Source organism: Odontesthes bonariensis, chromosome 21 (assembly GCF_027942865.1).
Source record: "Odontesthes bonariensis isolate fOdoBon6 chromosome 21, fOdoBon6.hap1, whole genome shotgun sequence".
Classification (NCBI taxonomy): Eukaryota; Metazoa; Chordata; class Actinopteri; order Atheriniformes; family Atherinopsidae; genus Odontesthes; species Odontesthes bonariensis.
The window spans coordinates 28,697,338-28,723,205 of NC_134526.1; the positions used below are offsets into that span (position 1 = coordinate 28,697,338).

General features: G+C 40.9%; 1 protein-coding gene across 1 annotated transcript in view; it reads right to left on the reverse strand.

Moving 5' to 3' along the window:
• Window positions 1-25,549, reverse strand: part of rarab (retinoic acid receptor, alpha b) — a 44,221-nt gene extending 18,672 nt beyond the window's left edge. The window contains exons 1-3 of the mRNA XM_075453876.1: window positions 24,349-25,549; window positions 6,173-6,327; window positions 5,567-5,708 (exon numbers count right to left, since the gene is read on the reverse strand). Coding sequence (XP_075309991.1) covers window positions 5,567-5,708; window positions 6,173-6,327; window positions 24,349-24,547 — 496 coding nt within the window. The 5' untranslated portion in view covers window positions 24,548-25,549. The remainder of the gene's footprint in view (window positions 1-5,566; window positions 5,709-6,172; window positions 6,328-24,348) is intronic.
• Between the last annotated feature and the right edge of the window lie 319 nt (window positions 25,550-25,868).

Below are 25,868 nucleotides of genomic sequence, written 5' to 3' on the forward strand. Positions count from 1 at the left end.
ATACGTTCATCTACTAACAGATAACAGTTTGGTGAAAGTTAAGATTTCTCGAGATCCGCGAATATCATTATAACAGGAGTGAACAGGTTATTTACAATACATCCTATAAGGCACTGTCTTTATTTCACCAATACTTTAAGACGAATGAATGAATGAATGCATACTATTGCACCGTTAGCTCAGAGCTGCCGTGTTGTTGTTATTGGGGGCTATCGGGGGGCTTATGGGGGCTTTTTACACACGCGTCCAGTGAGATAACGTCATCGATGCGCGCCGCTGCAGCACAGCTTATTTACATTGTGCTCTGTGACGGTCAGCTAACAGAGTTTGCACAGAGTTTGCTACGGCTAGTTTTGTGCAACATGGCAGAAATTTATCAGATTTTGACGACTCAATGGGGTCTGTTGGGGGGGTCCAGAGTGTTGTTACCCCAAGTTGGAAAGTCTATGCGCTGTTGCACAGTCTTGGGGTTGGTATAATTAAAATCACCGGCCAAGATGAGGAGAGCATCTGGGTGGGTTGATGACATCACAGATGTGGTGGTAAAGTTAATTCAGTGCCACTCCTGTCGTTGTTGTTGGAGTTCAGGGGGAAATGTTCACCGCGACGATCATAACAGCTGTAAATTCCCTCAGCAGGTAGAATGGCCGACACTTCATGATCATGAGGTGAGCAGCATAGGCGCCGATTCCGTGTGTGCTTCGGGGCTGGAGCACCCACAGAGATTCCCGAGCACGCACGGAGATTCCAGAGTACCCACGTGTGCCATACATCCTACACTTGTCATTGATTTGCTAATGACCACTCCGCTACCTATTAACGCATTGATTTGTGAGGTCAGAGAAACTGCCAAAAAGGCTGGAAGGCAACTTGCTGTTAAACTAGCATAGTGGTTGATTTAGCCAACAAAATGGACAAATTGGTCACAAAAACACCAAAAATATCCACCGACCCGACACTGTCTTCCAGTGAGAACTCTACCATGTCAACGACTGAGGATAGAAGCAGTGTAGATTTTAGGCAGAAAAAAGGTTGGACTTTTCAAGCTAGCTGGAAAGGTAAATACCCATGGAAAGACTAACAAAGTATTTTGTGAGGTTTGCACTGTTGGATTGTGGATTTTGTTTTTCCTTTTTCTTCATCGGAGCCTTTTGCGTTAGGTTACATTGACATTAACTTCTCGTATGCATCACCAGTGTGTAGTGTCATGCAAGCACGGTGAGCACCCACCAGCAGAAACATGAATCGGCGCCCCTGGCGAGCAGTGTTTGTTCACCACAACAGTGCCATGCGATGGCACAGGACAATAATGGAATACAGGAATACATACCTCTGTCCTTTCTCACTCTCTGTCCCGTCTTTTACACTCGAAAATGAATGTCTTTAATAGAACATGGAAACCATTTCTTGATTATATTAATGTACTTAATACACTTTATTTCACTCTGTGTTGCATAATGTACCTGTCGCATTTACCTATCACACATTTCTTTTTCGGAACTTATCTTTTTGTTTGGTTTTTCTTGTTGCTACTCCCAACTTGTTGTTGTGTGGTTTTGTTTGTCTCGTCCTGTCTTCTGTATGTTTGTTTATGAAGAAAATTAATAAACACGTTTTAAAAAAACAACAGGGCCTGCTTTGGCCAGAGGAAAGTCAACACCGTCAGACTCTTTGTGTTTGCTGGCTTAATAAAAACTAAACCTCCTCTCAGAGATGGAAGTTGTTTTATGCATCATTTGACACTTCTTCTACTGAACATATGCCTGACTCTTCACCTGACACCTCAGTCATAACAAGAGATGGAAGTTAAAGGGATAGGTGAAAAAAATGTATAAAAATCATTAAGGAGAACACGCAGGAGCTGCAAATATGACCAGAGAGGACTGCAGCCAGAAACCTTTTAGTAGTGCAAATTAGCAGGTTCATACATGCCTGTTGTTTATGTAATGACAGCTGAACATAAAGTTCCTAAACCTGTGAGCTCATAAGAGGTGAATTTAACTGAAATACTGTCTCATGATAACATGGAACGTCATTGACCACAGGCAGAGGAGGAGGAGTGGCAGCTATTTTCAGATCAGGGTTACTCATCAGTCCCAGACCCAAGATTAGTTTGAGCTCTTTTGAATCTCTGATTCTCAGTTTTTCCCATGCAAAGTGGAAATCCCAGAAACCTCTTGTGTTTGTTGTTGTGTATCGTCCACCTGGCCCTTATTCTGAGTTTCTGTCTGAATTCTCAGAGTTTTTATCCCAGTTAGTGCTGAGTACAGATAAAGTCATTGTAGTGGGTGACTTTAATATTCATGTAGATGTTGAAAATGACAGCCTGAATATGAACTTTAATTCTATATTGGACTCTATTGGATTTTGTCAGAGTGTTCACGGACCGACTCACTGCCTTAATCACACCCTTGATCTTGTGCTGACTTATGGCATTGAGAGTGAACAGTTAACAGTGTTCCCTCATAACCCTGTCTTATCTGACCATTTTCTGATAACCTTTGAGTTTACATTCCTTGACTATACAGTTTCTGAGAAGAAATTTACGTATAGAAGGTGTCTATCAGAGGATGCTGTAACCAGATTTAAAGAATTAATTCCATCATCCTTTTCTTCACTGCCATGTGCAGATATGACAGAGGACAACTACCTAAACTTTACTCCAGCAGCACTTGACTCTCTTGTTGACAGCACTATAGTTTCAATGCGTACAGCACTGGACAGTGTTGCCCCTCTGAAAAGGAAGGTAATCAGTCAGAAGAGGTTGGCTCCTTGGTATAATTCACAGCTGCATGCTTTAAAGCAGACTGCAAGAAAGCTGGAGAGACAGTGGCGTTCCTCTAATTTAGAAGAGTCTCAATTAGTCTGGAAAGATAGTTTAATAACATATAAGAAAGCCCTTTGTAAAGCTAGAACTGCTTATTATTCATCATTGATAGAAGAGAATAAGAATAATCCCAGGTTTCTTTTCAGCACTGTAGCCAGTCTGACTAAGAGTCCGAGCTCTGCTGAGCCAGTTATTCCTTTAACTCTCAGCAGTGATGATTTCATGAGCTTCTTCATCAATAAAATTGTTTCTATCAGAGAGAAGATTGATGGAGTCCTTCCCACTATTATCAGTGATGTATCATCAAGTACAGCAGCTTTAGAAGTATCTTTAGAACCTGATTTGTATTTAGACGGCTTCTGTCCAGTTGATCTCTCTGAACTAACAACAGCAATAGTCTCTTCTAAACCATCAACTTGTGTTTTAGACCCAATCCCAACCAGACTGTTCAAGGAGGTTTTCCCATTAATTGACACTTCCATATTGGATTTGATCAATCTGTCTTTGTTGACAGGATATGTACCTCAGACTTTTAAGGTTGCTGTAATTAAACCTTTACTTAAAAAACCTACTCTTGATTCAGAAGTGTTGGCTCATTATAGACCTATATCCAATCTCCCTTTTATGTCTAAAGTTCTTGAAAAAATAGTTGCAGCTCAGCTTTGTGATCATTTACACAGAAATAATCTGTTTGAAGAGTTTCAGTCAGGATTCAGAGTGCATCATAGCACAGAAACTGCACTGCTGAAAGTTACCAATGATCTCCTCTTAGTCTCTGATAGCGGACTTGTGTCTGTGCTTGTCCTGTTGGATCTCAGTGCTGCATTTGATACGGTCGATCACAGTATCTTATTACACAGACTTGAACATGTTATCGGGATTAAAGGAACTGCATTAGGCTGGTTTAAGTCATATTTATCTGATAGATTTCAGTTTGTTCTTGTAAATGAAGAATCTTCCTCACACACCAGAGTAAGTCATGGAGTTCCCCAGGGTTCTGTGCTTGGACCGATTCTTTTCATTTTATACATGCTTCCATTAGGTAACATTATTAGACAGCATGGCATAAATTTCCATTGCTATGCTGATGATACTCAGCTGTACTTATCTATAAAACCAGATGAACCCAATAGGTTGGTCAGACTACAAGCATGTCTTAAAGACATAAAGACCTGGATGACTCAGAACTGTCTGCTTCTAAATTCAGACAAAACTGAAGTCGTTATCTTTGGACCTGAGCGTTTCAGGGAGAAATTGTCTAGCTATATAGTTACTCTAGATGGTATTTCCTTGGCTTCTAGTTCTACAGTGAGGAACCTTGGAGTTATTTTTGACCAGAACTTATCATTTGACTCGCATATAAAACAGGTTTCTAGGACTGCCTTCTTTCACCTTCGTAATATTGTTAAAATCAGGAACATCTTGTCTCAGAGTGATGCAGAAAAACTAATTCATGCATTTGTTACTTCAAGATTGGACTACTGTAATTCTTTATTATTGGGCTGTCCCACATATTCTCTGAAAAGCCTTCAGTTGATCCAAAATGCTGCAGCCAGAGTTTTGATGAGAACTAACAGGAGAGATCATATTTCTCCAGTTTTAGCTTCTCTTCATTGGCTCCCTGTTAAATTCAGAATAGAATTTAAGATTCTTCTCCTTACATATAAAGCTCTTAATGACCGAGCTCCATCATATCTTAAAGATCTCATTATAAGATATTTTCCTAACAGAGCACTTCGTTCCCAAACTGCAGGTTTACTTGAGGTTCCCAGAGTTTCTAAAAGTAGAATGGGAGGCAGAGCCTTCAGTTATCAGGCCCCTCTATTGTGGAATAAGCTGCCAGTAAATGTCCGGGAAGCAGACACCCTTTCCACTTTTAAGACCAGGCTTAAAACTTTCCTTTTTGATAAAGCTTATAGTTAGGGATGGCTCAGGTGATCCTGAAACATCCCATAGTTAAGCTGCTATAGGCCTAGACTGCTGGGGGGCCTCATCTGTCACACCTTTCCTCACTTTACTCTCTTTATGTATATGTGATATTATTGTGGTCATTAACTCATGTTTCCCTGTTCCAACAGATATCCTTTGAATGGTGTTACAGTGCCGCCGCCGCCGCCGCGGCCCCCTCCCCCCCTCCCCCCCTCCCCCCCTTTCTGTCTTCTCAAAGCCCAGCTGGTCGAGGCGGATGGCCACCCTTCCTGAGTCTGGTTCTGCCAGAGGTTTCTTCCTGTTAAAAGGGAGTCGTTTCTCTCCACAGTCGCCTCAGGCACGCTCAGGCCGGGAGATTGGACCGAAAAACAAAAAGTTTTCAGTGCAATCTGTTGGTTTTCTTAGCTAGGAAATTGTTTTTGAATTGGCTCTATATGAACGAATTGGATTATTTTATGAATTATGATTATTATTAATTAATTGAATTCCAATTGGCTTGAATTGGACTTACTATCTAAGTGCCTTGAGATGACATTTGTTGTATTTGGCGCTATATAAATAAAAATGAATTGAATTGAAAGTGAATGCTTATTTATCGAACGTGAAAATGTTAATTATTTCCAACCACCAGAGGGAGACAAATACCAAGGTGCCTCAATATAGAGGTGACCGCAACTGGGTCCCCATCTTTACAGGACGTCCCCATGAAGCTGGTGTTCCATAAAGTTTTTGTCCCCATCATGACAGAAGAAACATGCACACCAACACACACACACACAGAATGGAAGTGGATTTACACAAATTACTCACACTCTTTAGACATTCCAACATCAAGGCATTTCTGAAGCCGACAGGACTGACACCGGTTCCTCGTCACTTTATTTATGACACACACTTTGTCTCTGTGGCACGTGTACACCATGTTCTTCTGGATGCTCCGCCTAAAGAAACCCTGCCAGAGAGGAAGAAGAGAAGATAATGTAACATAACAAAATGTACCGAAAACAGACACAATCTTGTGATAGAAACTGAGTTGAACATTGCACCACCACTGAAACGTATGAAGTGTAATTAATTTTGTTGATGTAGGTAGGGGGTCATATTCTAATAAGACAAGAGCTTGACCACAAGCAAATAAAGACAAACACTCTAATATCAAAGCAGATGCTAAATGAATGTGCATATTAATTGTGTGTGTGGGTGTGTGTGTGTTTAGGATTAGATGAAGCAAAGAGGCTTATAGATCCTGTATAAAGGTTTTGACCTCTTTTCTGACACAATATGCAAATATCTGGTTATCTCTCTGTAGCTGTTTCATTCAGGTGTTTGAGCCATAGCCTGGATCTCGCCATGCATGTGGCCAAGTTACTCAGAATGAGTGTGTGTATGTGTGTTTTTATACGTAAGTTTAGCCACCTTGCAGCCTTCACAGGCACTGACTCCATAGTGATATCCGGAAGACTTGTCCTGGCACACAAAGCAAGGCTTGTAGATGCGGGGCGGCGGTGGGGGTGACGGGGGGCTAGGAAGAAGCAGGTCCTCCCCAGAGCTCGTGCTCTCAGTTTCTATAGCTGCGAGAGGAAAGACATTTACAATAAGTCAGGCTGCAAGAAAATGTGTGTTTCTGCGAGGGAATCCACATCAAACATTGTTTGTTTTTAGCTTTAGGTTTATTTTATTTATTTCCTGGAAATAGCAGATATGAGTACTTCCACTTTGCACCAATTCTGACCTCACAATTCTGTATGAAATGTTTTGGATTTTTTGAAGAACATTTCCATACACTAAAAAATATGCTGATTAGCCTTGCTACTGCACTGATAATTAGATGAAACCGTCAATCCCACCGTCAAGTTTATAGTATGAATATGAAGCAACCTGGTCATGTTAACTTAAAATCAAAATATTGCAATCAGAAATCCCAGTTAGCTGAGGTGTCAACCGTTCCAACTGGTATTGAATCTGTAGCGAAAGAATGTCACTTCTGGGAGCTTCAAAGTAAGATGAGGGTTGATCTACTACTGTAGACAACAAAGTATATGCTATATTCTACATGGTTTTTTATGAATTTTTATGTTGTAGAGTTGTGAATTTATTTTATCAATGGAGAAATTGAGCAGCCTTGCTTTGTTGTCTACAGTAGTAGATCAACCCTCATCTTACTCTGAAGCTCCCAGCTCCCAGAAGTGACGTCGACGCAGCTTTAGCAGCAGAGAAGCTATTAGGCTTGTGTTGATAATAATAAACTCCTGGACTATTTTCAAACTTCCAAATGCATCGTTTTGTGAGTACAGACCATATTTGTACTACTGTAGAAGTTTGGTGTCATGGCATGTGATTTTAGTGTGGTAATTTTGGAGATACGGACCAGGTTCAATTAACCCTTGTACGAAGCTATTCGGGATAACTCAGTAACTCAGCTGATGTTCAGCCAATATCGAAAAAACTTCGGGTGGGCTACTTGGCTGGATATCACGGTTCAAATGACCCCAGGTTGAATCTACTCCGGACTATCACTTTAAGATAAGAAAAACTAAGCCAGAATGGACTCTTCTTTACAATATTACTTTATAAGAAGCCCAAATCATCAGCCCTCCACCCCATGCTTAACAGTTGGTATGAGGTATTTGTGCTGATATGCTGTGTTTGATTTACTCCATATGCGGTGCTCTGCATCACGAATAAACATCCTCCTTTTGGTCTTGCCTGTCCAAAGGATATTGATTAAGAGGTCTCGTGGTTTATTCAGATGCAATTTTTCACACCAAAGGCATCTCTTTTTAGAGAACAAGCTTTCTCCTGCGACCCTTTAATACAAGCCATATTTGTTCTGTCTTTTCCTAATTGTACTGTTGGTACAATTGATGGTTGACAGGGACCAACTACTGCTTCTCTATGATCACTGCTGATGTCTTTCCTCCTTGACATCGTGTTAACACACACCCGAATGCTCCAGAGCAGCAAACTGACAAAACTTCTGCTTTCACAGGAGTGCTCATATTTGCTGATCAATTTATCATAGATTATACTAACTTTGTGACACACTGCTTATACACTTTGTTTTAATTTTTCTTAAATAAATTAAACGATGTAATATGTCAAGTGTTGTTGTCTATCTGAAGTTGTATTTAGCCAACTTTATGACCCGTTTATGACCAGATGATCTTTTTAAAAATGATCTTGATTCATAAAATCTTTTGTTGTGAGCTATTAATTTTTGCCATAATCCAAAACATCATCAGATTCGCACTTAAGTCATACTAGTAATAATTTCAGATACAAATATTAAGCTATTCTGGATGGCAAACACTTGCAGATATGTAACACTGGATAATTTTTCTCAGAAAGTAAATTATTATTAGTATGTAACCTTTTCATTTTGGTAACTGCAGTGACCTACTTGTGCAGCAGTCCTGCACATCAGTTTGAAGGAATTTTAAGTCGTTCCTCTCCACAGAGCAGCTTAAGTTCTATGATGTAGATGATTCTGAACGTTTCCACCTGCCATTGCAGCCAATAATTTCCAAACTTAGTCATGTATTTATTCAGGAAAATTATCCAATATCACGTATCTATGAGTGAATCCTGAGGGTTTGCGGTTCATTTTAGAGTGAAATAAAAGTCAGGTGTTTTCAGTCAATATCATTCAAGGCATGGATAGGCTTTTGTTTAAAAAAAATCTAAGTCTGATAGTCACAACGCATTTGTTGCACGAAAATTTCTGAGGAAAAAAAACATTGATGCGTGCATCAATTGTGAAAAGAATGCTTAAAAAAAGTTGTTTTTTTTAGTTCAAAGTCAGAGATGTGTGAAAATTAAGGAAATTAAAGACCATTGTTACTCTCTCTGGAAGCTGTCTACACATAAAGATCGCACTAAGAGCAAATAGTCTGTGCAGGCCAAAGCAAACCTGAATAACAGTCAGGAAAAGGAAAGCGACAGTTATGTATGAATAAACTATCATCACAACAGCAAAGGTGAGCAGAGCAGGGTTAAAAGGAGAAAAACAACTGTTCACATCAAAATACACATTCATTTAAAGCATGAAAGTAGGGGTGAGACTGAACTTGTGTTAACCTCCCATACTATTTCTGTAGATGTTAATTTTGTCATTTTTTTACTATCAAAAATAGTTCAGTGCATCCATTCTCCATAACTATCTTTGTCTTTGGTGAATGGCCCACACACACACACACTCAACGTTTCACTGGCCCAGCTCCACTATATACACAGATACACCAAATCAATATGCACAGAAGCTAGGCTTTGGGTTACACTGTGCTACCTGAGCACTATTTTTGAAACATTTAAGTTTTTACGGACCCTTTATTATTGTGGGTGTCTGAATAGACAACAGAGCTGTCTATTCAGTGGGTAGAGCAGCCGGTACCTGACAAGGACATGTGCAATGTAAATATACCTGTAAATACATATGAATATTATGGCTGCACAACATATATTTAAATGCTATTGTGATCACAATATCAACAAGTTCAATATCATAAACAAAAATGGCTTTGACTGCAATAAACGGTAGACTGTAAACTTTTTCGACAGCAGGCATTTTGACTTGAAACAGTAGGACAAGCAAAGGTGTATGTATGAGGGCTGTATTCTACTTAGAAGAAGTTAGGCTTTTATACATGTTCTACAACTAATCAGCATTCAAAAACTTTGAATAGGAATGCAGTCCTTTTTTTTTTTTTACACTAAACACTCTCGTATTTGTTTATATGTCGCAAGTCGCAATTATTGCGACATTCAAAAATGATATCGCATATTACAAGTTTTTCCTAAAACCGTGTACACGTAGCTGGAAACTACGAATTAATTGAACACCAGATGATTCCACCAGGGGGCGCACTAGTAAGCACAAACTAGAGGCCTGAGCAGGACAGAATTTACAGTCCCGCTCCCGCCCACAATTCCCGCATGATTCAGACGTTCGCGTTACTTCTCACGGAAGTTCTTGTCATTGGCTTGAGGAAAGAAACATGATCTTAGCTGCGCACACCACTGTCCGATCCTTCACGTGGGGCACATAGTGCAGGAGCGCATTAGATGGCACAAGCAGCTGAGGCTTTACAGCAATAAGCCTACCCAACATACCTACCAAAATCTACCGTGAATATTAAGAATAATACATTGTACATATGTTATATGCCACTCCTCACATTTCCATTCTTGGAAGTAAAAGTATATATTTTTAGTATATGATTTTAAACACAGCGTGATGGAGCCCCGCCCCCTACTTTGAGTGGATTTGAGCATAAATATCTAAGCCTACAGCTCACGTTACATTGATTTAAATGCAAACAAGTGGAATGAAAACAATATGTGTTATTAATTACCCTACCTTTTCTAAACCCAGAATGTTGAAAATGTAACATGTAATCCAATTATTATTTAAGTAGGTTAACCATGCCCTGTCCCTCGTCGTTGTGCAATGCGCATCTCCTGAATAAAAGGAGGGATGGATCGCGCTTTTGAACTTCTTTTAGTTAGGCTTTATTTCTTCTCAGTTGTTTTCAGCAGCAGGAGATCATTATAGCTTTTATATTAAACACGTTTTTAGTTAGCGGGACTGCAGCTTATCACCGCTCCCGCCCACTCCCGCACTGGGCACTCCCCCTCCCGCCCGCACCCGCAATGAGCTTTCAAAATGTGTCCCGCACCGCACTGCTTTGCGTTGGGTCCCGCGAGTCCCGCGGGAGTGCAGGGCTCTAGCACAAACCATAAGTATTTGGCTTATGCTAAGGTGACAGTAAAAAAAAGAAAAGAAAAAGGGAGAGCTGTGACATTGTAGATGATACTTGAGGCAACTGGACATGTGCTAACATTTGCCCTCACCACTGCCTCGACTGGTCATCTCTATTTAGCATCTTGCATAATGAACATATAGCGCTAATTTCTGAGCAGGTGTGCAATCGGCGCTCTAGGGCTAAAACGATTCCTCGAGTAACTCATAAAAGTTGATTAAAAAAAAATCCTCTATGCTAATTATTTGGGGTAAATCATCATTCAACCCAGACAGATATGTTCTGCTCAGTGGACACCCTCTTTCACATGGCCAATTAATACTGTCACACAATGTGTGCATGTGCTGCGTTTGTGGCAAGTTTGATTTATAGGGGGATGGAGGAAACCGGAGAAAACAGAGAGCATAATCAGAGAAAAAGACGAAAAATGTCAATTTCAAACAAAATACCGTCCAGTGTTTCCACTGTAAAACCAAATTAGCATTGACGTTGTACTATTGTGATAAACAATAGTACAACGTCAATGCTACAGCATCTCAGCAGAAAGCAGCCAGTTAACTAAGTAAGACTGATGTTAGAATCTTAATATAAATCAGAGGGATTGTCAGTTGAGAGGGACACTAGTAGAGAACATAGCCAAATAAGGCTTGGGCTGGGCTGTTTTGCCACTTTTTCATTTTTGTGCATATTTGTTCAGAAATGCAAATGCAAATGTTTATTGTGTTGGAAAAATGGTGCCTTTCAGTTGAATTTCGGTTGTAATGTCGCCAGAACTACCCTGCTAGTGCAAGCACACTATCAGATTTTCCTTCATCTCCCACTGCCCATCAGAGCAGCTTCAGCCTGTAAACTGTTAATGTGAACTAATATTCTCAGTCACATCAAAGTCCAGACAGAATAAAAACGCACATTTGCCAAAGGTAACGTTATCAGACAATGTTGTATCTGTAAAATCAGACATTGCTAGTTCAGGATGGTGTCCTGTTAACTGCTTTTATTCAAGTCTCCATTTCTGATTCACTGTGTTGTCTAACAGATAATAAAGAAATAAGAGGCTTTATTAGGATTTCAGCTGCATTAAAATACAGTATATGAAAACAGAGAGAGAGAAGCCAACAGATGTTACATGTTGACACAGCTTGACATTAGGTAGACAGAAAATACCTAGTGTTTTAGATTTAGTTTTTTTATGTTTTAGTTTTTTTTTTATTGTACTGTCAATATCATAATGAAAAGATGCTTTTGGAAAAGTAAATTTTTTGGTCATAAAACCAACTCTGGCTTTATATAAATGCTAGTTCACAATGCAAATGTTTCTCCTTTGAATAGTATTTCTTATACGATTACTTGAATCATCGATGGAATGATCAAAAGAATACTCGATTACCTAAATAATCGTTTACTACAACTCTAAAACAAATGCAGGATATGTGAAGTAGTCATAATAAAGCATCCACAGAATCAAATACAGGAATACTCCCAGCCTTACACCAGTCTGTTACTTTAACCTGACTCCAAAGTAATGTCAATTTTACAGAAAAGTCCAGTGTTGAAAAGGGAAAGGTTAGTTTGTAAAGATGGCACCACAGCGCACAACTGTGCTCAGATTACTCATTTCAAATGTCATTAATTGGAATACGTTAAACAAGCTGCCTAGAGGTCTGACCTCAATGATCAGACCTGCTGTAGAGCAAGTGAACCGTCACATCCCACTCCAGATTCTGCCTCCAGCCTCTCCGTGTCAGCCTGTTGTTTTATTTTTATCTAACGAGCGAGTTGAAATCCTAGTTTGAAGTCCTAACTTGTCAGAATAAAAACCATGAGTATGAGTAACTCCTACCCTACTCGCTCTTTCACTTTGCCTCATTTAACCTCCAATCTAACATACACACACGTCCCCTCCCCCTGCTTTAAAAGCCATACCAGACATTCCACTAAGAAGGCGATTCAACTCCCCTCCACTGCTCTTCTGTGTTTACACAGAGAGGGAGAGACACAGAGATATACAGTGAAGAGATCTTCCTCCTCCTCCTCAGCCGTCACACCCCTCCATCTTCCTCTCTCCTCTATTTGCCTTTGCTCTCTTCTCACTGACTCACTAGCCAACAGTTCCCTAAAGCACAGTCTGACCTCTTTTAGACTCAATTCTTCTCCCCCTCTCTGCTCCCTGTGTGTTTCCCAGTGCCTCTGTTTTCATCCATCTGTTTATGAATCCCTTCCTACTGCTTCCCACTTCGGTGTTAGTGTGGGCATGACACAGACACCGACATGTCCAAACAAAATGTGCTGCTTTTACTGTAGATATTCCTGAGAATTATTTATCCTCTTATTGAGAAGAAGGATTCCACTTTATTCCCACAGAGGGATACCGGTGATCTTAAGATCATCTCTAGATCTTAAGAGGAAGATAAGGATTGCATTTATGGAATTTCACTTAACATCTGTAATCATTTAAAAAAAGAGTGTAATAGCTTGTTTCAGAAAATCACTTTTTTGTTTTAGATAGTGATGTTTAGATAGTGAAACACTGATAAATGGAGGCAAAGGTAATGGCACTGCAAGCAGCCTCAGATGTACAGAGTGCTGACTGATTTACATTTGACTGAGTACCAGTTCACATTAGTCATAAGTTCACAATCCCAATTTCTTTTTAAGAGGGGTTGCGTGTTCCAAAACGTCTGCATTTCAACACTGTGTCGCAGTGTGGACCGTGTCATGCATACCAAGACAGTATAACCATCTGCTGCAGACCAGATGTGGTGTAAAAATCCACAGTTTAGCATTTGTTTGAACATCTATGACAATTTTATGGTTGGTGTCCTTCTAAGTAGGTTTTAGCCTCAGCTCGCCTATAAGGAAACACTGTGTTCCTGACAGATGTTCTGAGGTTGAGAAAGTGTACAAGCAGCATAAACAACTGCCTGACGCATGAAGCAGTGTAAAAATTCATACAATAGCTCTTGTTTGTCTTGCTATGATATTTTATCAGGTTTGAGTTGTTTTAGATGGTGGAAAATGTACTCTTGTCATGGCCCTGTTCTGAGTAGCTTTTAGCTTTAGCTCCCACGCCAGCAAATCTAATTCTCCAAACAGACTGCTGAGGCTGCTTTCTTCTGCTGGTAAGACACTGAATATTTAAAAGTACTTTACACAACTCCATTTAGAATAAAAAAAAAAAATTCCATTTAAATTAATATGCATGCAATGTAATGATTTGCAATCCCCATAAATCAATATTTTATTCACAATCAAATGTAGAAAACACATCAGATGTTAAAAGATAGAGATTTTAAAATTTCAGGAAAAATATTAGCTTATTTTCAATTTGATGGAAGCAACATGTATGAAAATAGGTCCATGTTTCCCACGGTGAAGCATCTGCCCTTATTTTAACATCAGTCTGTAAACATCTGGGGGCTGATGAGACCAGCTGCTTGACCTTTGGGAGATGAATATCATCCCATTCTAGCTGGTGTGTCATATTTTTTTTGTGTAAACAATGAGCCAAATGTTCTTTCTATCGGTGAATGGTTGGGCAGGCCAGTCTTTACCTCGAAGAGACTCTGCCTCTCTAGGGTGCTCTTTTTACACCCAATCATAAAACTGGTCTGTTGCCAAGTAACATAATTATCCCAACTTTTTTTTTTTTAATTCAAACTAACTTTAACAGCTTTAATTTTTCATGAAATTGTCTCACTTTCAACATTTCATAAGTTGTCTATAATATTGTTACAGGAGACGCAAATCGTTGCATTTGTTTTTTAATTTACATTTTACAAAATCTTTTGGAATTGAGGTTGTAATCTGACCACATTTTTTTTCAGCACTTCATGTTTTGTTTGGTCAAACAAGTAACGGACAGATCATTTCAGCTCTTATAAGTAGTGGAAGCCATTTGGACATAGCCATCGATTTGTGTACAGGGTTACAGAAAAGAAAGTGAAGTCTGGGCACACGTTCTCCTGTACTCCGTCCCTCATATTTCAAGCCCCTGGAGGATATCTCCAACAGAAAGCTTCCTGCTGCGATGTGCTTATGTGAACACAAACTGCGGTGAAAGACTTGTTTTGTTGCAGCACTGTGCACAGTCTAATGACACTGAACACTGACCAGATAATAACTACATAAAAAAAATAAAAAAATAAATAAATATAAGAGTCAGTGAATGTAGCCAAACACAAATATACAGAGCATGTAGAAAAATGTTAAATGCAGAACCAGAAAATGTCAAAAACAGGGTAAAAGAGTGGATTAATTCGAGCCTTGGGGTTTACGCAAGTCAATGAAAGGTTAAAACCTTTCATAGTCTGGTCCATTTTTCGCTCAGAGGCATGGCAGACTGTTTGTGTTCTCAGGTCACTTAGTTCAAATCCAGTGACACGAATGTTAGCCAAGGCTGGAGTAAGCGGTTCACCAAATCTGATGGAAAACACTATCAAATGGTTGCCTAGAGTGATGGCTGGCTGAAAGCCAGAAAACTGTCCCGAACAGGGAACAAGATGCAGCTGGAAATTCTTAAATATTTTTCACACATTTTCTGCTGTGTCTGGCTGACATGGCAAACAAACACAAACAAGGTTTTACATGTCAGGACATAATATAAAATCAGTTGGTCCTTATCAGGTTTTAAAATGAGGTGAATACAGTCTCAGATGAACAGTACACAATGTATTACAATGTGTCATCACTTATTTAACGAAACACAGAAGTGTATGAAATATTAAGTCCATGCTTACTGCTTCCACAGAAAATAAGTAAATGCAATAATAATCAAATACACCTGATTAACTGATCATCCTCAGTGCGAGCACCTCTTTAAAAGCATAAGGGTTGTCAGTTTGCGGCTCTGGAGCATTCAGGTGCGTGTTAACACAATGCCAAGGAGGAAAGACATCAGCAATGATCTCAGAGAAGCAATTGTTGCTGCCCATCAATCTTGGAAGGGTTATAACGTAATTTCCAAACGGTTTGGAGTCCATCTTTCTACAGAGAGAAAGATTAATCCCAAGTGGAAAACATTCAAGATGGCTGTCAATCAACTGTACTTATCCCATCACACGCTGATGCTACATTTTGGATTTGTTTTAGTTCTTTAAGAATTTAAAAGGGGAAATGATAAAGCTTATAGTTAGGAATGGCTCAGATGGCCCTAAAACATCCCGTAGTTAAACTGCTATACGCCGAGACTGATGGGGGGCCTCTTATGTCACACCTTTCCTCACTTTGCTCTCTTTTTTCCCCCCCATTTAATTTATCATATGACATTATGTACATTTGGCTTTATTGTTGTCATTACCTCGTGTTTCCCTGTCTCAACAGGCATCCTTTGAATGGTGTTATGGTGTTTTGTCCCCTCTTTTCTGTAATAATTTCTCAAACCCCAGCTGGTCGAGGCGGATGGCCACCCTTTCTGAGTCTGGTTCTGCTAGAGGTTTCTTCCTGTTAAAAGGGAGTCGTTTCTCTCCACAGTCGCCTCAGGCATGCTCAGGACAGGATTGGTCCAACTTCTCTTGGACCAAGAGAAGTTTCGGTGCAATCTGTTGGTTTCCTCAGGAAGTACATTTTTTTTTTTAAATAGGCTCTGTATGTATGAATTGGATCAATTTTGAACTTAATTAATTGGATTTGATTGGATTCTGATTATAATGAATTAAACTCCAATTGGCTCGAATTGGACTATTATTTAAGTGCCTTGAGATGACATGTTGTAATTTGGCGCTAAATAAATAAAACTGAATTGAAATGTCGTGTTAATGTTAATGTGGGCTTTGATTCACTTAATTTTGCTGGTAAAGACCATTTAGGCCTGTAACACCGCATTATGTAATAACGCCGCATTATGTAATAATGTAATAAATTTGCACGCCATTATGTAATAACTGCCGCATTTTGTAATAATCTGCCGCATTATGTAATAAACTTCTTGAACGCAATATGTAATACATTTTGCCGCATTATGTAATAAGTTATTACATATTGTGGTTGTTATTACATAATGTGGTGTTACAAGGCCATTTTTCTGATGAGGTCTTGATATTTAAAGCTTATTAATAAAAGAGGGAGTGCTTTATTGAACTGTTAACCATGCTGATTTGAAGTCTCAGGGCTTAGAGGGGTGCACTGCAAGGGAAGTGGACCATGTCACTGTAAGCAACGCAAACCTTAACTGACGAGCATGTGTCGCACATTCAATTAATTTTTTTAACTCAAGTTTGGAAGTGAGAAAGATCATGAAAAAAAAATAAAAATAATTCAATCAATCTAGATGGGTGCTTCCTCTGCTGTCTCTCCACCAGCATCAGTCCAGGGATAGAGGGGCCCCTCACGGTGCACTTACACTTTCGCTTGTTTTTTTTTCATTTCTAGTATACAGGTGTAGAAGTATTCATCCAGAAATCTTCTTTTCAAAGATGTTTTTTCTTAGAAACATGAAAAAAATACAAACTGAATAAATTATTATCTAATAACCTAGAAAAATACATTATAATGAGGAAAAAGGTAAAAAAGACACTGACTGGCATGAATAATCAGTACAGGCTTTAAAGGACGGGAACATATAGTCAGGTGTCACCAACAAGTGAAAAACTCCTCAAAAACACAACCCTGGTATTTTTTTAGTTCCCCTTTGTTTGATGTTCCTCATTTAACGAGCCAATCCACTTTTCAATTCAAAATTACGTCACTTGTTCCCTCAGAGGATATAACAGTGGATAAACTATATTTGAGGGTAATGTTGCAGCAGTTAGCTAAAGACAGCTAAAGACAGCGTATGCTCAGCAATTACTTTTCATCCGACTGTTTTAACGACTTCATGCATTTCAACACTAGACTGAAGAAACTGAGCCACAAAGGGGGATCAGTTCCAACTCTCCGTAGCTGAAATTCAGACCAGGGAAATTAAGTATCTGAGAAATTATTCATCACGGTTTATTCATATATTTATTTTCGTTTAGCAGTAGCTAACGCTAAGAGCTTCGGTAAAGACAATGATGTACACCAACTTCTAAAGAGTTATTGCTGTTAGTTTTTAGCTTCGCTAACTGAAGCTTTCCAGTTGAACGGCTACGCTCTGTAATTCCAACATTCAGCAATTGTATGTTTAAAGCTGTTTTTCAACACAGCATCGGTCAACCCTTTCTTCACTCTCGTTGCTACATTAAACATGCTGAATGAGTAGCTGCTGACCTCACCAAAAGGGCGGGGTTGATTACTTGCCAAGACTCCAACCAGAAAACAGACGGTCAACAGAGGTGTCAAAACAGGGCTGAGACAGAGAGGTATTGTTCTTAACCAACAGGTATTTTGGCCAAAGCCTGTCTCTTATGTCTCAATAAGACCTAAAAAAGTGTGTGGAATTGTTAAAAAGAACATAATATGTTAAGGCCAACTTCCTGTTAATTTGGTTGTTGGGATCAAAGGAGTAGCTCATGAGGAGTGATAGCTGGCAACTGGGAAGGTGTGTGGGGGTGTAAACATCTACTAATCTTGGAGATCAAAGACAAATTAAGGGGGGGTTACTGCTTTCAGGAAGCTCACATGTATCCATGGCTGGATTCTAACTGAGTTTTTCTTCTGCTAGTCCATCTCAGTTACTTTAAAGCCCCTCAGCTTGTAAAATCAGTTAAAATCGAAGTTGGAGCAGAAGAACTGTTGCTATTGTTTGTAAACACAACATTTGTGCGTAGGTCAACCAAAGGCGAGGGAGGTGGAGATCGCTGGAACAAAGCAGCAAATCAAAGCAATAAAAACACAGCCAGATTTTGTGTAAATGCAGCTGAGCTTCCTCATTGCTCTGTGTCTGTGTGTCAAAGCTCAGCCTTGCCATCGCACAGACCTGTAGCTCACTGAGGAGCGACGTTGTTTTTCCCATACCTCAGAACACAAAGCTGTCCAATCTTCCATGACTCAAAACCACACAGGAGATGCAGCCAACTACAAGCCCCTTTCACACTGAGGAATAACCCGCGTTTAATCCGCGAATTTAGCGTGTCCGCTGTTGCGTTCACACTGCCGACCCGGGCTGCCGCGCCAACTCGACTCGCCTTTCGACCCCCGTCGGACCCTAGTCTTTTTGCCGAGCCGAGTTTGGTGTGAACGCAATTGACGCGGGTCGGACGTGGGCGTGGCTTGAGGAGTTTAAAAGACAGAATGGACAGCTGATTCAGAACAACAGCGACAGGTGAGGACAAGTTTCACTCTGTTTTAGCCTACATCAAGTTCGAGACATTTTTGAAGATGGCCAACTGGGGAGACAAGGAGGTCCGCGAGCTCCTCAGCCTCCGAGCAGAGGACGTTATTATTTACCGCCACATTTCGGGGACTATAGTGCTCTTGTATTCTCCGCATATGTTCTTCGGCGGCATCCCACGTTGTAACCATCCACACCCCGTAAAATAACATCTCCATGAACTGCATATACAATTGCAAAAACAAGTCCTCAAGGTGTATTTAACCCTACCTCCGACGCATGGCTTGTGCCTACGTCATTGTACACGCCCAGCATTTTATGTGTTTTGTGTGACGCTCTGCCACTAAGCAACGCCCCCTGAACTCGGCTTCAGGCGACACGGGTCACCTAACACGCCAAGCATTCACATTGCTCGACGCGGGTCGAAGGTGCAATTTGGGCCCGCTAAGGTAGCGGGTCGCAGTGTGAAAGGGGCTACAGCCTGAAGTAACTGAAGGTCACTGGGTAATTTTGGTCAAAACACAGCCAGAGACGGACTGCTCACTGCTACCTCACCTATGTTAGCTCGTAAATCCCAGTACCCGATTTCTGCTCCAGATTTATTGTAAAATATCTGACCACAGCTCGAGATTCAGATCTGGGCTGCTCCTTCACTTGTTCAATTTCCATCTTGCGGTTTTTCTTTCTTTTTCTTAATTAGCGGAGGAAATTACAGAAATTACAATCCCACCAAAAGGAAGCTCTATTTGTGTTTGTGGAGGGGGCGTGGTGCATCAGCTGAAGGAGAGAGGTGTGGAGAGAGCTCAGGGGAGCAGCACCAGGTGAGTGATTAGTACACCAGCATCCACTTGTCTAATCACTCTCCTTTATAACCACATAAGCGTGCTGGAACCAGAAAGGAGGAGAACAAGCCGGCCGACAGCGCAGGAAGCGCAGGAGGCAGGCCGTGCTGAGAGAATCACTGGAAGGATCACTGAAAGAGTGAATAAAATAAAGCATTATACCTTCATCTCAGATCTCAGTCGTACTTGCCAGCTGAAAGGAACCCGCAGTGGCTGTGATTACGCCACAGTGTTGCATCAATTATGAACAAACATAAGTGTTTAGCAGAAACCAGCTCCACAAACAGCCTCTTTGACGTCTGCACAGTTATTCCATGTAATCCATGAACTAGGAGAATAAAAGGAAAGCTGACACAAATGGCGTCAGCAGTGTCTAAATTCACAGCTCACGCAGTCCCTGACACAAGTAGGGCTGGGCGATATGGGAAAAAGTCATATCACGATATATATATATTTTTTTATATCAGTCGATATCGATATATATCACGATATAAAACAAATAACCATTTTGTGAATTTTAAATGTTCCCTGTTACTGTTACCATCATAATTGTGTCATAACCTGTCAGTCTTTTCATTATTATACTCAGCCGAGTTCTCTTATTTCTGTCACTTCCATCTTTCTTAGCAGTAAGGAAAACATCCGCCGAGAGGCATTGAATTTTTGCGGGTTAAATTGGCAAAAAAACTATCACAACTTAATACCAGTTGGGTTGATATTTATTCTGCTTAAAGCTGTTCTGATATGCAACACAGGAGAAGCAACAAAGAAGAAAAGCCATAAGCCACAGGACCGTCCGTCAGTGGGGTTACATAGCACTGAAAGGATCGGATTATTGGCTAAATTACAATAAGATAACGATTACAATCGGATTACTCGCGATCGGATTAAGACCCCGAGATAACTTAGTTGAAAGTCAAATTAATAAGCATGCAATAAGCATGCTCATCACAAACGAAATGTAGATGGACGTAGCTTCATCTTGCTCTTCGTTCGCCATTTTCTCAAATACCTGAGTTTGCTGTTGTTGATGAAGCGGTCAACCGGAAGTGGCTCTATTAGCAATAGTTTAAATGGGTACAGCGCCACCTATCGTACCGGAGTATGACATGCTTTGGGCCTATGATTCGATTCATTCACCGCCATATATCCAAGGAGAATTACCCTTTCTCAAATAAGGAGCAACTCAGTCTTATTGTAATTTAGCCAATAATCCGATCCTTTCAGTGCAGTGTGACCCCACTGAGTGGGACAGGTAACCTCATATTCACTTTAAAGTAACAACTGTTCAGGGGTTTTTTCCGGATATTTTTCTGAGAGCAATGCACACACACACACACACGTGTAGAAAAGAAAACACTGACGTGCAACCATCTGCCTCCTCCTCTTTTCACACTCTCAGGTCAAACTCAGTTAGTATACCCTCACATTCCCAGACAAACTGCAAGTAAACGTGTGTGTGTATGTCTCCACTAAACAGAGAGGAAGGTTATTCAGCATGGAGAAGTGATGACTGGGCAGCTGACACAGGAAAGAAAAGAGGCGGATAGAGGGAGAAATAAGGAGAGTCACAGATGTAGGTTACTTCCCAATTGTCAGTGAGTCATTGCTCTGTCTCACAACCAAACAAACACTGCATACGCACACAGAGACATGCACACAAACACACACAGCACTCACACACTGTGACCCCGGTTTCTGTGTAAACGCGGCTGCTGAATAGGCGTGCAAGACTGTCCCTATGCAAGACCTTTGACCCTGTTTGACACTCTTTATTACACACACACACACACACACCAATCCTCCCAGTCCGTACTGCTTGAATTTATGAGCACTTTTGCTGCCATTGGTCTCCCTTCCCCCATTTTTGCTTTTCTACCAGCTGACCAAAGACCACTTTGCACCATCTCTGACTTTAAGCCAGTTGCGCCAGGGTCGTGTCACAGTGACCACACCATGTCATCACCGTTGGGTTACTGTCTGCCTTTGAGCTAAGAGTCTCTAGCATCTGATTCTGGGGTGGGATCAGATGCTGATTCAGCACTGTCACATCATGGAAATAATGTTCTGTATTAGTGTACTTATATGGAAACATTTCCATATGATCTTCTGTGTACTGAGGTTTATATTTTCTTCTACTGAGCAGGCATGACTTTAAAAAAAAAGTCTGTCTCTGGAACTATGTAAAAGTTTGTAATGTGCTCTTAAATCTGTTGACTGTAAAGTCCCCTAAAACTTGTAGAAGCTAGAATATGACACTAATGGGTTTTTTTTTTCTTTTGTTTTTTTTCCCCCACCAGAGGTTTCAGTGCCTGTTTCCACAGCCAAAGCTCTGGCTCCAGGATTCTGTAGACCCATTTAGACCAACTAAAATTTTGTGTCTTCTGTGTTGTCTGATTATTTAAGAAAGAACAATAAAAAAAAATTAAAAATGAATTAAAAAAAAAATGGTGGGTAATGTTTGGAGCATTTCCCAGCTGTCACCAGGCAAGAGGCACAGTACATCCTGGTGGACAGTTCATCACAGGGTCACACAGAGACAAATGAGATAAACAATCATACACACTCCCAGGGTCAATTTAGAGTCACCAATCAACCTATGTCTTCAGACGGTGGAAGGATGCCAGAGTAGCCAGAGGTGAACATGGAAACTCCACACAGGGACTCACCACACCACCCTACAACCCAGCTGTGAGAATTAAATGGTACACAGAGCGGATTCCCCTGCACATTGAGATAAAATATGATGACATCTGCTTGTCTGAGCTGTCAGAACTATATGCCCTGCAGTGTAGGGCAGTGAACGACTTTGGATTGTCATAAATGGTCTGGACAAAATGTGTTACTTGCTTGTGTTGCTCTGGTTGGGTTTTGCGTTTCAATATAAACGGTTAAAAAAAAAATATATAATAATAATAAACAGGTTTTTTTTTCCCGGACAAAGGAGGGAAAAAAAAAAAAACATTTTTAGAAATACACATATTTCCAGCTTTTTAATGAATTAAAGGGGAACTCCGGGGCATTTGAAGCGCAATCCCATTGCAAGAGGTTGTCAAATACTGACAGTAGGACACAGACTGGTGCAAATCGGCGCTCCCTGTCCCGCGATTGCGCTGTTTGCGCAGCCTGTCATGCTAGCCAACCACGTGGTGGCTAAGGGGCAAGTGCTAAACCTTCCACGTAAAACAACTTGCACACAGCAGAAACGTCACACCACTTTATAAACCATCCGACAATAAAGTCACAAGGCTTACCATCAAAACCATATGCATGGTTCTCACATTACTGGCATGGGGACGTTACAAAACCACTTTATAAACAGCATGTCACTTACCTCTTGTCGGTATGCTCGCGCATGTGAAAGCCCAAAAGAGTCAATGGATGATACTCCCAAATACAAAGCAATTATTTTCTCTAGAAAAACTGCGTTCAAGTATTTAAAACATTACAACAATATTACTGGGCATGTATTGTTGTAATGTTTTAAATACTTGAACGCAGTTTTTCTAGAGAAGATAATTGTTTTGTATATGGGATTATCGTCCATTGACTCTTTTGGGCTTTCACATGCGCGAGCATACCGACAAGAGGTAAGTGACATGCTGTTTATAAAGTTGTTTTGTAACGTCCCCATGCCAGTAATGTGAGAACCATGCATATGGTTTTGATGGTAAGGCTTGTGACTTTATTGTCGGATGGTTTATAAAGTGGTGTGACGTTTCTGCAGTGTGCAAGTTGTTGTTTTACGTGGAAGGTTTAGCACTTGCCCCTTAGCCACCACGTAGTTGGCTAGCATGACAGGCTGCGCAAACAGCGCAATCGCCGCACAGGGAGCGCCGATTTGCACCAGTCTGTGTCCTACTGTCAGTATTTGACAACCTCTTTAATATCCCCAGCTGCGTTTGTGATCGTTGTTCATTTTGCTGCACAGAGCGGCATTCACAAGTGCCGTTCTGACTAAATCTGAGAATCTGAGTTTGGGTGTTTTCATATTGCTTGCTCGTGTTTGTAGCTGTCTAACCAGTGTGAATTTGCAGTGTTGTTCATAAGTACAGTTCAGAGTTTGAACAGTGGTGTGAAAGGTGGCTTACCCTCATGCGGTCGCACCCGTTTCAACCCCTGATCAGTACAAATCAGTTCAAATGAAAATTTGTCTGTGACATTTTGAAACAACTTGGTTTGTCCAACCAGCAGCCCAAAATTATTTGGTTTAGAAGTAAATATATATATATTGCTGCAAACTAAGCAGTTCCTTAGTCCAAAATACTTTGTAGTTTACAAAATGGTCTTAAATCTAAATTGGGAACATCTAAGTAAAGGCAGGTTGCAGGTCAGATACAACACAGAGTGCAGAAATATAGCATATCAGCTCTATGTAACACTGCAACAAAGAATTGTGCTCTTAAACCCACTGGTAAACAGCAGTATTTGTACAAAAAAAATATTGCTGGATATCCGGCAAGGTGAGAAGAACTGAAAATGTCAAAAATCACGAGAACAAATGTTACAAACAGCTGAAGAATGCCACTAATCACGTGATTATTTGTGAGAAAACAGTTCAATACAGTGAACAAAATAAAGAGCAATGTCAGCAAAGAGATTGTAAAGTACTACAACCCCTATGTTTATTTCTCATAGAACATATTAAAAAGGAACTGTGAGCAACTGATACTGCAAGACGGGGTAACATTAGTCACAGTCGGCACTTGTTAATAATAATTTATCACCCCCAATTTGAAGGGTTTTTAAATTAAATGGGGGGGGGGGGGGGGGTAATCAATCATTTATTTAAATGGGACTCACAGTGGCTCGATCCGCTCCAGCGCCTGCCGGTCACCAGTGACCCCCCGAATGGACGTTGGAGTCCTCCCACACCGGAAAGGAGCCCCTTCTCCGGCCCTAGCCCTGGGGGTCTATGGTAGTAGTCCATGCTAAGAAAAGAGCCCGGGTGTGGGCTACTGGGGCCAGGGCTCAAACCCACAATATCCACGCTTTCGTACATCCCCGAGAGACGGCAGTCGCGTTTTATGTATTTGTAACACACGGAGAGAGAGAGAAAAAAATAAATAAAAAAAATCAAAGCGTACGGGATGGCGAGGAGAGAAAGAGGAAGGGAGGGAAGAGTTCACATCTTCACAACGGAGTGAAAGGAAAAGAAGGCGGAGGACGGGGAGGGGGGGCACGGGTCCCGGGTCCCGGTGACCTCTCAGCTACTGGAGAGCCCGTCAAACTTTGTCGTCTTTTGTGTCGTTTCTCACAGCTGGAGCGAGCTTCCAGTAAAAAATAAATTAAACACCACCGTCTTCTAATTACAGCCCAAATGCTACAAGTGCTACCAACCTTACTACCGTGCTGCTTGGATTTTGAGTCTTCAAAAGATTACAGAGAGGGCAACCAAAGAAAAATAAAGACTCCACCATCACGGATTATCATCTTCGAGTTCAATGAACGCGGCGTGGAAAGTGTAGCTTCCCCCGGATTAGTAGCTTACAATTTGCTACCGACCGCCGCTAAAGAGGGCAGAAAAATGATGGCATAAATGTAGGCATGCCAGATAATTTGATAATTCCTGTTGCAACTAAAGCAACAAAAAGTCTATTTTCTAGACAATCGGCTCCTCCATGCCACTGCCAGTGCTGTTTCTCCTTAAATCGCCCGAATGATGTCAATGGATGCAGTATAACCTGCACCGAGAAGTAAAAAGGGTCGGTTAGGGCTGCTCGCCCCGGTTCATAGAGTCCAAAAGCTCACAGCAGTAAGGATAAAACCACAATCCTGGCATATTAATGCCGTATAGGCGCTGTCATATGACTTTGACCCGTCACTACATGTCCGAGTACAAGAATATCCGCGGGTGAAAGTGGCGGCGGTGGGTCGGGGAGATACCCGACACAGCTGGGATTTGTGGGCGCCGCTTGTTGCTCGTTGTTGAAGTCCAGCACCGGTTCTGAGCAGGAGTGTCCTGTGATAACCTCTGCTCTGTACCCGGTGGCCTCTCGCTCTTATTCTCTCTCTCTGGTTGATGAGCGACACCAGCTGCACACGAGCTCCACCTACCTGACCTTCCCTGCGCATGCCACCAAAAGTCTCTCGTGCCTACACTTTTGGCCACATGCGGCAGTCCTGTCAAATATTCGATGAGATGAGAAGCGATTGTTGTTGCTGCTTATGATTTTGGGAAGGGTTAAAAGGCAATTTCCATACTATTTGGACTCCATCATTCTACAGCGACAATGATCACTGATAAGCAGGGGCGGTCCTAGAAAAATAAAATATACGATCCAAAAAAAAAAAATTGGTATTTTATTGATATTGGAGGTGTT